General features: G+C 50.1%; 2 protein-coding genes across 2 annotated transcripts; one reads left to right on the top strand and one right to left on the bottom strand.

Moving 5' to 3' along the window:
* Positions 1-1,016: 1,016 nt before the first annotated feature.
* Positions 1,017-2,147, top strand: HRG_06254 (glycosyltransferase sugar-binding domain-containing protein; the record flags this gene model as incomplete). The annotated part of the gene is made up of 1 exon (XM_044864725.1): positions 1,017-2,147. One exon carries the CDS (start codon positions 1,017-1,019, stop codon positions 2,145-2,147), a length of 1,131 nt encoding a protein of 376 aa, XP_044721257.1.
* A 521-nt stretch (positions 2,148-2,668) lies between these two features.
* HRG_06253 (triose-phosphate transporter family domain-containing protein) lies at positions 2,669-4,094 on the bottom strand (the record flags this gene model as incomplete). Its single annotated transcript, XM_044864724.1, has 6 exons — positions 2,669-2,980; positions 3,034-3,369; positions 3,647-3,672; positions 3,805-3,872; positions 3,953-3,978; positions 4,044-4,094. The coding sequence occupies 6 exons, from the start codon at positions 4,092-4,094 to the stop codon at positions 2,669-2,671; spliced, it is 819 nt and encodes a 272-aa protein (XP_044721256.1).
* Positions 4,095-12,584: the final 8,490 nt, after the last annotated feature.

Here is a 12,584-nt window from a genome sequence, read left to right as displayed (position 1 = left end):
TTCCTGGCTGGTCTCGCGTTTCAGCTTGTAATTAGTATCACCCTCCATCCAGTCAAACATACGATGCACCCTCCCATTCCCCAGAAGCGTAGTCTAGACAGCAGCGCCCCAAACGACTGATACACCGGCGCTTGGGCGCGTTTTCCGACTAAGTCACCAGGCGGCGAAAATTTCGCGAGGCATGCCCCTGTTTTCCGTCTCCCCTAAGGAAACAGGATTTGTTACATTATCAACGCTTTTCTGAGTGTAATGTCTTTTAGAAGCCACGAGATCTCTTTATAGATAGAAGCCGTGCTAGCGTCACCGAGCTAGCGTCACCGAGACAATGATTCTTAATTAACTGTTGATTGTTTCATGTGATAGCTTTTGCGCACTCTGCTTCCAAAGTACGAATAATAAGCTTTGTCAAGCATGTCTCATGTTTTCCCGCCCTGCACACTAATTACCCACCTTCCCCTCCACCGGCTCCCACACCTACCATGTACGTATCATGGTTCTCATGCACCAGTCTTTGAGAGCCGGAAAAAGGAGCAAGTGCAAGGGGTCTCGTATTAATTGCATGAGAATTGTTGGGGACACGCCCTTATCGTAGCTACTTACAATGACATGCCGTCCCGCGCACCTGCTACTCGTGGCTGGAAGCGACTCAGCTGCATTATCGACCCCGGCCCCCGGTCCAGATTGGAACACGCTGGACTCTGATTCAACTTCATAGACAGCGCGCCTTGCCTTGGCGACGCTAATAAAAACTGAGCTTGCTAACCAGTGGGCTCGGAGCTGGCTCATCCGACTTTTTCATGTTAAACAGGCCCCTAATCTTCAGCGTTGGTCAGCGGCCCTGTGAACTTAAAAATATCGCCTCGGCAACCCACGTTCTAATATGCCGCCAAGTCATATAGGGACGACAGGGAACAAGGGCCTTTTTACAAGTCCAGCCTAATACATAACCGATCTCCTCCGGCCCTCTGTTGTGTAGTCGCTCTCTGTGGCTTGGTATAGCACTAAGTTCTTGGAAAATGCTTGCCCCTTCTAGCAAGATGTCGCGGCATATTTTCATCCAAAGCCTTTTGTTTGCTGTCCTCTTTGTCATTCTCTTGATATGGATATCTTCCCCGCAAGCCCGATTTAGCTCAGATACAGTCTCTACGGCAGTCTCGACGGCGGACTCTACGGTAGTCTCGACGGCAGTCTCGACGGCAGCCTCGACAGCAGCTCCTGCTCGGTTGCAACCCGACATCCCCAACTACGCCCATTTCGTGTTTCTTCTCGAAAAGCCTGAATCCGACTTCCCCTTCGTCTTCTTCCAGTATCTTTCCATGTACGCTGCATGGTACTATCTACGCCCTGATAAAATATACCTACACACCGACGCACGCGAGCAGCAGATCAAGCGCGCACGGGAAGGTTTAGCTGGAAAATGGTCAAAGCTTATCTTCGAGATACCAGGTCTTACCATTAATCACGTTAAAAGTCCGACCGTTGCGCGGAATGGCGTTAAGATACAGCATATGGCGCATAAATCGGATTTTATTAGAGTCGAAGCGATCCGCGAGTTCGGAGGACTTTATATGGATTTTGATGTTTTCGCTATACGGGACCTAAGACAACTTCTAACAAGTGGCTTTGAGTCTATAAGTGGACGGGAACCAGGTGGCCTAATGACGGCCGGAGCCTTCCTCGCTCAAAAACAAAGTAAGATTATGAATATGTGGGCTGAGCAGATGCATCAAGTCTTTGACCAGGGTTGGATAACTCATTCGAATGGCTTGATGACTCGAATCGGCGAACAGCTTATTCCAGACCCGCGGCAAATACTGGTCTTAGAGCAGGATGCCTTTACACCAGTCACCTATTCACCAGGAGGCGTGGAAAGCTTCCTTGAATCTCACCAAAACGTACCGTCTGCCCTACAAGATCACAAAGACGGGGAAACCTTACCTTTCTTGAACCATTACGACGAGCCACAGGGGTCAGGGGCCATGAATTTTAATAAATCATATAGTGTACACGCGTTCCGAATCGAGGAGACAGGTATTGAGGTTTCACCACGCAGTATACTAGAAAGACGAAGCGACATCGGCCGAGTCTTGTACCCTGTCGTGAGGGATATGTACAACCAGGGCGTCATTTCATTAGATGAAAAGTAACGACATAGTAAAGTAAAATACTTACATCAAGCTGTACTTAAACTTGTCTATTATAAAGTTTTCAACCGTCAGGATATCCATGTCGTATACTCTGAGATAACCGTCGATCGTGAAGCAAGTCAAGCATGTCTGCTGCTGCCACCTAGGATATGTGGTAGAGAAAGGGGAGGAGGGGGAGAAAGTCGGAAGCGGCCAAGTCGGCGTAGACGAAACAGTCTTAGAACTTGTGTCCAACAGAACTACCAAGACATGCCGCTAGGAAGAATTATTGAAGGACAGGACACACGTAACGGTGATTAATTTGGACGAGCTAGTCTCTACTTGAGGCTTATAAATGGTACTCTAGACGGAGTTTTCTGATACTGTTCATCGCGGCTTAATGCCCGTTGAATCCAAACCAATAAAGCTATGCGCTGTTTTTGGTATTACTCCAAATCCTCTCCAAGGTGTCTTATCATGTTAACATTTGTCTATGTAAAGTAAAGCATACGCTTCTCGGAAGAAGAAATGCACTCCAAGTCCTAGAACTGCGTGGCAATTACGTAGATAACGATGACGCATAGGGCAATGCCGGATGCGAGGACAACCCTTCTGTCCGCGTTGATGGGCGAAGAGTCGAGTGTCGCAGCAGCCCACTTGACAGCGGTCTGATAACTCCAGAAAAGCTGGTCGAAGCCGACTGAGTAGTAGACAAGACCGGCGAGGGAAATGCTGTAGCCGAAAAACTGCGTAAGGGTGATTTTGGTATTCCAGATTATAATAGAGATCAAGACGAGGAGCATATTTTTCATGATGCTGGCGAGGGTCATGATGAGGCCGGACGTCTTTCCAATCTATGCCAAATTAGCAACTAAATAGGAAGAGCGAGATTATCTAGGGGACGTACCAGAAAGACACTCGCTACGTTTAGCATAAAAGCAGCCAAGGCGTTGAGAAAAAATACAGAAAATCCCACCTGGGTGACATCTTGCCATTGAAATGTAGGGAGCTCAGTGGGGATAGCGACGAGGAAATTCATAACGGCGCAGATAGGGGCGTAATAGTAGAGGCTAACGAGGGGGTCTATCTTTGGTCTATGACTCTTATCGCTAAGCATGACCTCTATTAGAACGATGCGTATAGCCTCGAAGATGATACCGCCAACTTGGTAGATGAAGCCAGTGAGGGAAAATTCAATCTCGCCAGCGGAGGCAATAGCGACGCCAGCGACGATGACGAGGACCTGGACAAGGGAGGCAAGCGAAGGTTGTGCAACTCCGAAAACCCAAGAGACAAAGAGCACGGCAATAGGGCCAGACGACTTTAACATCTGGATAAAGGCGACGGAGAGGTGAAGGTAAACGAGGTTAGAGCAGACGAGCGACGCCGTATAAAGGATGCCAATAGGGCAGATTATCCGTAGATAGCGACGGCCGTTTATCGGGGAAGCGAAGCGCGAAGCGCGAATCGAGGACGGAAGTAGTGCGGGCAAGTAGCTGCGTCGCGAGCGTCGCGAATACGAGATGCCAGCAGGTGAGGAGGATAGCTAAGCATGGGGCAAATGTTTAGGCTTAGACTGTGGTGATAGATCTCGGGGATGTCTTTACGTACGGTATCCTTGGGTACAACGGTTAGCCTTAAAGTTTATCTGCCTCGACTGCAAGCGCCTGGGACTTACTGAAGCCAGCTGAATCGATGATCCATTTATTGAACAAGATTGTCAGGTTGGAGAAGAACATCCAATTTCTACCGCCGTTATTAATATTTGTCGGTCTGTAGACGTATGTGCGTGCGCAATGGGCCACGTCGTCGAAGGGTGAACGGACATGATATAAAAAGCAGGATGCAGTCCCTTGCCAGCTGGCGTGTCCTCCTCCCGCAAACCATTCTCTTCATCGTACTTCGAAGAGGGCGGACCGGACGAGGCTGACGGCGACGGCACGGCGACGGCGACGGCACGGCGACCATGATGATCTGGAGATGAGCGATTCTCCGTGTGCGATGAGAGACAAGATCCAGAAGGTTAAGAAATATTTAAATAAGTGACAAGAGTGTGGCGTGCAGCATAACCGGCACATAGATGGGATGGGCAGGGCATTAACGGTATCGGCGGATGGTAATTTACATACTGTACATACCCACCAGGTCATGTCCCGCTATCACTTATTAGGTACATGTCCTAGGTATCTGATGTGTTTTACCATTCGGCACGTCTTACCGCTATATACATGAGTCGTGAGGAAAAGACGAACGAGGCCAGGCAGCCTGATGTTTAGAGTTTGTGGCTGTTCAGTCGGTGGACATGGAGTCAAATACATACAAGCCACATGACTAGAAGCACCGCACAACTTTGCAGCAAGGGGTTTGTCGCCGTCTGCGAAAGCTGAGCCCAAGTGTGAGGTTACTAAGGGGCACTGGAGCGCTATCCCTTTGACTGCGGTAAGACTGCACGCAGGTCACGGGCAGATATTATATTATAACGAATCAAAACGCCGCGCAATAAGCGGGACTGGATATTGCCAGTCAGCCTCGCCATAGGTTGATCAGATACCTATGGCTCCGCGGGCTCTTGCAGTCACCGGGGCTTTTCAACGAGTATTGGCGTCGCAACGTCAGCCTTACGCCGTCAAAGGGATAAAATAACATCGCTACGGGGGGAAGCGGGGTCGCGACTTTCAGGAGTCAACGTATATTTAGGCTTAATCTTCGTGGAGTTTTGGGCAAGCCTTCAGGGCGCGCACCTGGTTTTCCGCAGTTAACGCCACGGTGGGTGTCTTCGAGTTGCCGCAGCGGTAGCCTGAACGGGCAGTCGGGGCGAGCGCATGTTGTATGAAGCTTTTCATGCATGGCTTTCTTCGTCTAACCGACTTGAGCTCCCTCTTAGGCGGTCAGTGCCCTGTATTAGTCTTGTAAGTCGCATACGCGGGCCGCCCACCTATAGTAATAAAGTTCAAGGGGCCCGGATTTATACATGGTAAATACCTAAATCAGCTTAGCTGAGCTGGAAGAAAGTCCTCCTTGGCGAGTCAGACAAACGGTTGAGTGGAGGTCTCCGTATTCGCACCCCAGTCCGCCTCATGCTTAGGGATCATGGACTTTAAAACGAGTATTGCTATTTACACAATAGCATATTGCTGTTTGCACACTCGACCTATTTTTAAGATACGTACCAAAGCCAGCCCGCCCCGCCTATTTATACCGCGCGCGCCTGGCAAGTACCCGTACCGCCTAAATGCCCGCACCCGCGCCTACGCCCGCCCGCACATACACACAACCCGCATATACATAAGAGGCAATAAAGGCCATATAACGCATGCCTCTCAATTCGCTCAAATAACGCATTTCCTGGCCTTGAGCTCGAAGTTGCAACAATCGGCCCGTCAATTGACCCGGCTCCTCCTTGGCCCTTACGGCTGTGTGGGCGGCGGCGTCGGCGCCTCAATTGCATCCCACTCAACGATCCCTCCAACGCCTGACGAAGCCGGCTGCCCTGACGAAGCCGGCGGCGCGCCCCTCCTGCCGCGTCCTCCTCTTGATCCCCTTCCCCTTGTATTTCCTCGAGCTGATGATCCTTGTTGTGACGCTGCGAGAGACCGCGGGCTATAGCTAAGTTCATCAACCTCGTCGCGCCCCCGGCGCCTTCGAACGCTTGCGTTGAGCCGCCTTAAGCTAGCCTGACTCGAATTAGGTAGCTGGGATGCCCTTATAGCCGGCTATGACTGTGATGCCGTCTATGATGCCGTCTGTGATGCTGTCTATGATACCCTCGCTGTAAGGGAGCTTAGTATAGGTAGCTTATTATTACGGGGCCGGCCGCGTATAATAGTAACAACGTCGGGGTCGCGGATTCGTAGTAATAGCTCCTCGAGGTCCTAATAGTAGTAATTAGTATTAAATTTACCTAAAAAGGGGGGGGGGTCTTTACCAACGGCTTCTCAAGCCACCATCGCGAGAGAACATTATGCTTTTTAAGCGTCAACCTAGCTTAAAGGCGTTAAAGGATCGTGTATGCATAAGGCAGCCCAAGTTGGTGTGTAAATCGCCCGCTATAAGGCCGCAATGGCTATAGCTCCCGCGTTAGTAAAGGCATCGCGGCGAGGGCAAGCCTATGTTGTATAGTAAGTAGGTTAACTGCTTCGTAGGTGATTTTCACACTAAGATCCCCGAGCCAAGTCTGCCCAAGGAACTGACGCCTTTGTCGCATCTCTTGCCGGGCAGCCGTTTGTGTATATGTCATCTCTTTATTCTTGATCATCTATATAAGGGCATCGTGAAGATGCAAGAGGTCAGAGGTGCCTATGACTAAATAAGACTTCATATCCTTATAGGCGGTCTTTAACTAGGCTGTTCACCCGCTGCCCGAAGTTGCGATACTTCGCGTTCTTGGTACGCATCGCGGGCATCGTGGGCATTATCTAACGTATTGAGGAGGGAGAGAAGGGGGTCCATCGCAGCGCTGGTGATAGCTTTAAATTTGGTATATGTGTGTGGGTTGTGTGTGTGTAGGTTGTGTGTGCGGGTTGTGTGTGTGTGCGGGCGGGCGCAGGCGCGGGTGCGGGCATTTAGGCGGTACGGGTACTTGCCAGGCGCGCGCGGTACAAATAGGCGGGGCGGGCTGGCTTTGGTACGTATCTTAAAAATGGGTTCGAGTGTGCAAACAGCAAAATGCTATTGTGTAAATAGCAATACTCCTTTAAAACACCCCTGGTACGGTAATCATTCCAAAGGACCACATGATAAAGACGGACGCCAGTAGTCTCTTTATCATGAGTAGGCAGGAAAATAGAGTACTCCTCCCAACGGGCTACTTTATGGGACCACCTGGCAAGTCTGCCTGCTTACTTTCCGGACTCTAGGACCATCGCTTATCCCCTTACAGAAATGCCTACCCAAGTCTCGGTTCTTGTAGAGTAACTACATTTATAGATGGTTATCATTTTACTTAGTTCGATATGCTAGGAGCATCCATCGACGTACTGTTACTTAGGCTAAAACCCCGAATCTACGTTCCTGCTTAACATCGCGTTTCATCCAATGTACCAGCCGCCCCCAGCTCAGCGCAGGAACAAGGCTACATCGTTTTGTGGGAGGAATCCTTGGGCTTCATGCACGCCAAGTGTGACGGCGTGTTATGCATTCTGCACGACAAGAGGCATGAGTCTTGAAGCAGTTTTCCTATAGAGGGTCTAATAAATGCCAGCCACTCAGACTGGGACACACACGGTTGGGCATTAGAAGCAAATGACAGGACCATTGCCGCCGAGTCAATGCCCAGATCAAGGGCGTGCTTTGAATCAAGGACTGCCGAACCAATAAGTCCGCAGACACATCATGGGCGGACCACCGCTTGAGCAACATGCGATGATTATAGGTACAAAGGGGCAGGTACCAATGTTTTCTTGGGTCTGATGACCGCACACATATCCGAAACTTGCTGCATGAGTAAATAATTAGCAATCAGACATATGGAACTGTGCGGGCTATCCTTACCTTGTTCCGATACTAATCCCTCGGGGGAGCCATCATTCCAACCGCACGTGGTGGAAGGGCAGTGGGCTTCTCTCTTGTTTCAACGTTGACCCTTGATCCGGTGATTGATACAATACCATCTGAATGGGAAGCTTCCCACTCTGTGTCACCTTCTTGCATGACATGGACCCGGAAGAAATGCTCTGCCCACCCAGGCTGACTCCAGTTTTATGGATCAAAATAGGAATTTCCAGCTCCTGATGCTGGGACCGACTGATACGCTGGCGCCCAGGCGCCATTTAAGAGATAAGTACCCCCTAAGTACCTTATAACGAGACGGCCCTCATGTTAACAAGAGGGTGGAGTGGGGGATTAGGTGGGACGCATTGGTGGATGTTCTCGCCGGCGCAGCCGAGTAGGAATCAACCAAACAATCGAATTATCGAGTTCATATCCCGCCAAACTAATTGACAGGAACATGAGATGGTCTTAGATGCACTCTCTAGGTGGTAAAGATGTCTTGAAAGCGCCCATCGATTCAGACATGTTCTCTAGAGCAAGTGGGATTGCTCTGAGCGGTAGGATTCATTAATGTAGCCCCAAACGGCTAAGCCAATAGGATCATGCCGTCAAAGCTACCTGGTAAGGAATAGTATAGCTCGTTGCAATTGCCTTGGTAAGAGCTGCAGCTCAGGCTGTGCCCTACAACACGGAAGACCGCCCGCCCGTGACAGCCTCTTCAAAGTGCCTCCAACTGGAAGGGGATGAAGTTTGACATACGGTATCTTAAATCCCGAGAGGAGGCGAAATGATTCTCTAATTACGCTGCGGCTCTCGTCCATATAAAAGATCAAAGTTATACGTTTACGCAGCTCCGCTGGAGGGCTTGAAAAAGAGGCAAAGCTTCCTTTCTCCCATTCCAGCGCTGATCCCGCTAGAACTTGGAACTGACGGTCAAGTTGAACATGTACACGAAAATCTTCGTGCAGACAATTCGCACACTCACGAAAATGACTAGCTGGCGACTAGAAAGCACGTCCTCCTCGAGTCAGCCGACGAAGACTCCTCCTGATCCTCGGACTGCGTAACACCAAAGGACGCAAGTAGCCTCCTTGCCAGAATAAACAAAAAATAGAACACTCGTCCGGACGAGCTGTATTAGGTCTATAGAGCGATTCTGCCCATCTAGGTTTTATAAATGACGCTTATCCCCCTATTAAGGCCTAGCCGGTTCCCCGTTCTTACGGAGGAAGCAACTATAATATTTAGGGCCTAATCTACGACAGCTAAACAGGAACTGGCGGCGAGGCGTGATGAGTGGCTTGCTGCAGTGGGGACATTCTCATGTGCTCGCGCCTGAATCGCAAAAAGCTGTCGTCGCGCCTGGACGTCAATAAGGGGAAAAGCAGCAGAAATAAATATCGCTTGGCAACCTTGGTTAATGTAGGCCGCAGAGCGACCCCTGCTAGCGCGATACATTAAGACAGGGGTCAATGCAGTCACTTAAAACCCTTCAGCTGTCGTGGATCAGGCCCTTCCTTATAGATGGGCTTCGTCTACTCATTTTCCACGAACCCACGGCACATACAGAAGCACTATTACATGGATATAAATAACCGAAACTATATCTCTACTCGGGATCGCCTTCAATCCAATTCAAAGGACTTCTTGCCTCTTGAGGATTCGATTCATATAGCGCCATCATGACGCGCATTTTGGCTGTTCTGGCCTTGGTGAGCGTGCTCGTCATTGCCATGGTTCAGCACTGGGACACGTGCACCACTCCGGGGCAATACATCAGTAGCAGCAGACAAGGCATCAAAGTCAGGTTCGTTTGTGCTTCGAATTCCCGATGGCAGACTCTTCAATTATAAAACCGGAAGCACCGTCTAAGCATGTTCTGCCTTGAATAAAACGGCGGCGGCACTGAGACCGTGGATGGGAGTTCTTTTGGAGGTTTCCTGTTATTTGCTTCCTGAACATGGCCAATACTAAAATAACGTACATAATTACATATATCCAAAGTGCGTCGAGGCTCGAACGTGGTCACGCGCTCTACAAAAGCTACTCGGCACTTCAGGCGTCATACATGTTGTTTTCGCCTAGGGCCGTCGAAATATCACCTATCTGTTCGTTTGTCTTGATGACGGGGGTAGCTTAAGCGCGCAAGCTGAAAAGTACGCTATTTCTTATCATAGTAATGAGGTCTTAGAAATGACGCTGAGTATCGCTGAAAGGACGACTCGGCTGGTATTGGCATCATGGGAATTTCAATTGGAGTCCCTAGATGAAATTCCTCCAAGTCGCTTTGCGAACAATAAACCGAAAAAAGGGATTTAATACATCAGCTCCAATGGCGTGGCACGAGATGATCTTATTGCATCATGAGAAGTGTTCAATATTGAGCGTTCATCTTACAGAGCAACGGAAAACCCCAATTCCACCCTCAGCTGAGGACGCCGTGGCTCTTAGCTGTAGTATCTAGAACTCTTCAGAGCCTTGTTGGACACTGAAATTTAGCCGGGCAAAGAAGATAATCACAGACGAGCGAAATCAGCTGTCGCCTGAGATAGTCGATGTTGATCAGCTTTAGAAACAATGGCTAACTAATTAGAGGGTTGAAAGTGTAGCAGTGTCTGTGAAATTAGAGGAAGGACACCTTGGTCATTGAATAGCCCCCCTTGCTGGTGCCCCTGGGCATCAACCTGCCAGACCTAGACCGACTGCACGCCAACAGTAAACAGATCTAGACTGACAGCCCGATAGCCACGGTAAACCCAGACCGACAGACCCAAAATGCCACTCTAGGGCTCTGGGTCTGTTAGCTAAGCCAGCGGCCTAGGAGACCCTCGAAGGCGTCACGGGAGATCGTTCAGCCATCTATTAATCGTAAAATCATGTCTCCAAAGAAGGATTCGTCTCCGCAGGCCGCCGGCTCTATGTAGTGGTCTCGTTCCAGTTATGCGGCCCTGGAAGTCGGCATTATTATTATCATTATTGAATTCCGATAGCAGTTCCGAGGGCTGCCCTACCAGGCCTGATGTTTCTAGCCTTGGGCACGCGGGCGGTGGAAAGGCCGGTTGGGCAGGCTCCCTGTGGGCGGGCTTGACCGGGCCCGAGGGGTCGTTCGCGCCGAGAGGCCCGACCGATCGCGTAAGTAACAGGCGAGTCAATTGGGGTCGGATGGAAGTGGGCATTGTTCTGAATTAGGTCACTACTGCGTAAGGCGTGATAGCTTTTCAAACCATTGCTTAGCGCGATAGCCCTGTCAGTTGACTCCAGTCTGAGGGAGAAACAAACGATGTCAGCGGGGATACGGAGTAGGTTCGACATTAATCCACACTGATAATAAAATAACTTCCACCGATCTAGAGGCTAGAGCTCCTAAAACTTGGAATATGCCAAAAGTGAACATGTGAGATATACATGCTCCTTTTCACAGACCTCAAGCGATAGTGACTGTTTACTATTCCGCTGCGGCTATTCCGAGCTCCGAATTTAACGTAAGCTTCTTGTGGCACATAAATAACTTTCTTCCATCTGCAATGTATGGTTTAATGGGCATAACTGACTCTGTTGAGCTATCCAGAGACGACAACGCGGGAGGGGGGAAGAGGACTGGCAATACTCCTTCTAAATCCACAAGCTGTATTAAATCAAGGGGTGAATTCCCCCGAAACATCCCACATCAAGCAGCTCCGGGAACTGGACCGGTTCTAGAGTGGATCGGTATATCAAGATGGTTTTGCAGGCTGATGCAGTCGGGCTGATGCAGGCGGGCTGATGCAGTCGGGCTGAAACACCGACGAGTCAACTTTTGCTAAGTTTTTTCCAGCCAGGGTCCGTACACTAAGTCACCCGCCGAAGAAGTGTTTCAACTCGAAGTGGCCTCCCTCATGCTTTGAAAAGGGGGAGATCCACGTAAGAGAATGCTCCCTTGTTGCGCAATGTGCTTCCCGAAAAGCCATAGTGGTTCTCTCGAGGTTTGACCACGTGGGCAGGGTACATATCTCCCCGGGGCGACACTATTCTGTGGCCCTCAAGCGCCGTGCCCAGGATGCAGCGCCTTGAGGCTTGCAGACCATAGGTGGACGTCGTACCCAGCTCACGTCTTATCTCATCGTCAGGGATATCGCAATTACATATCTTGATGGCGATTTAGCGCTTTCGCATGAGCCAACGATGTCCAAGGCACGAAGACGTGAGTTTGCAAAGCATTGGGGGCGGGGGGAGGTTTCCAAAGGGGACCTGTGGAACAAAAAACCTCACTCATGAAGCACCAACCCGCAATGAATGAATACCTGTGAATGCCACGAGCCAGTCAGACCGTCGAAGTCGACCCCCAACCAATCTTTGCATCCAATGGAAATCCATCTCGCAGCGGCGTCAGCGAAGTAGGAGCAGCGAATGACGGGGCTTGCGGAAGTGCGATCGATGAATGAACGCATGGGCCGATGATGGGGGGTCAGGCATTGCTTCAAGCCCGACTTTGGACTGCGCGGAAAGGATTCGACCGACCCTAGTATCAGTGACTGAGATGCTGGTTGAGGCTCCCTGTGTTGCTACCACGAACGACCCTTGGGCACGTCACAAAAGGACATGAGATGGAATGGAGCGCCCGACGCTCCAATTTCAGCCAATTTTGTGCTCGGTTCATGTCCTGTGATCGAAGTACCGCAGTTTTTCTTCACGTTCATAGGGCGACCACATAAACCGAAAGACCCGATGCTGTGGTCGACCATCATGGTGCTTGTCGCCGTGTCTGCGCTTGAGATCCTTGACGTTAAGTTTGGTATGCATTGCTCACGAATAACTGCCGGAGTTGACCTTCTTGCAATATGAGCAGGCCATTAAGGCCTGGGTGGCTGGCTGCTGTTCCCGTGCGATGCCGGATATGCCGATACTACTAAGTATGATACGATTTCCGAGTGCATGTTGTCCTCTTTCATGCTATCGGCTATAACACTGTGACAGTCTGACATTGGCGGC

This window comes from Hirsutella rhossiliensis (genome assembly GCF_020360975.1).
Source record: "Hirsutella rhossiliensis strain HR02 chromosome Unknown scaffold00005, whole genome shotgun sequence".
Lineage (NCBI taxonomy): Eukaryota > Fungi > Ascomycota > Sordariomycetes > Hypocreales > Ophiocordycipitaceae > Hirsutella > Hirsutella rhossiliensis.
Note: the sequence above shows the minus strand (reverse complement) of the source record. Positions and strands in the feature narration are given on the sequence as shown.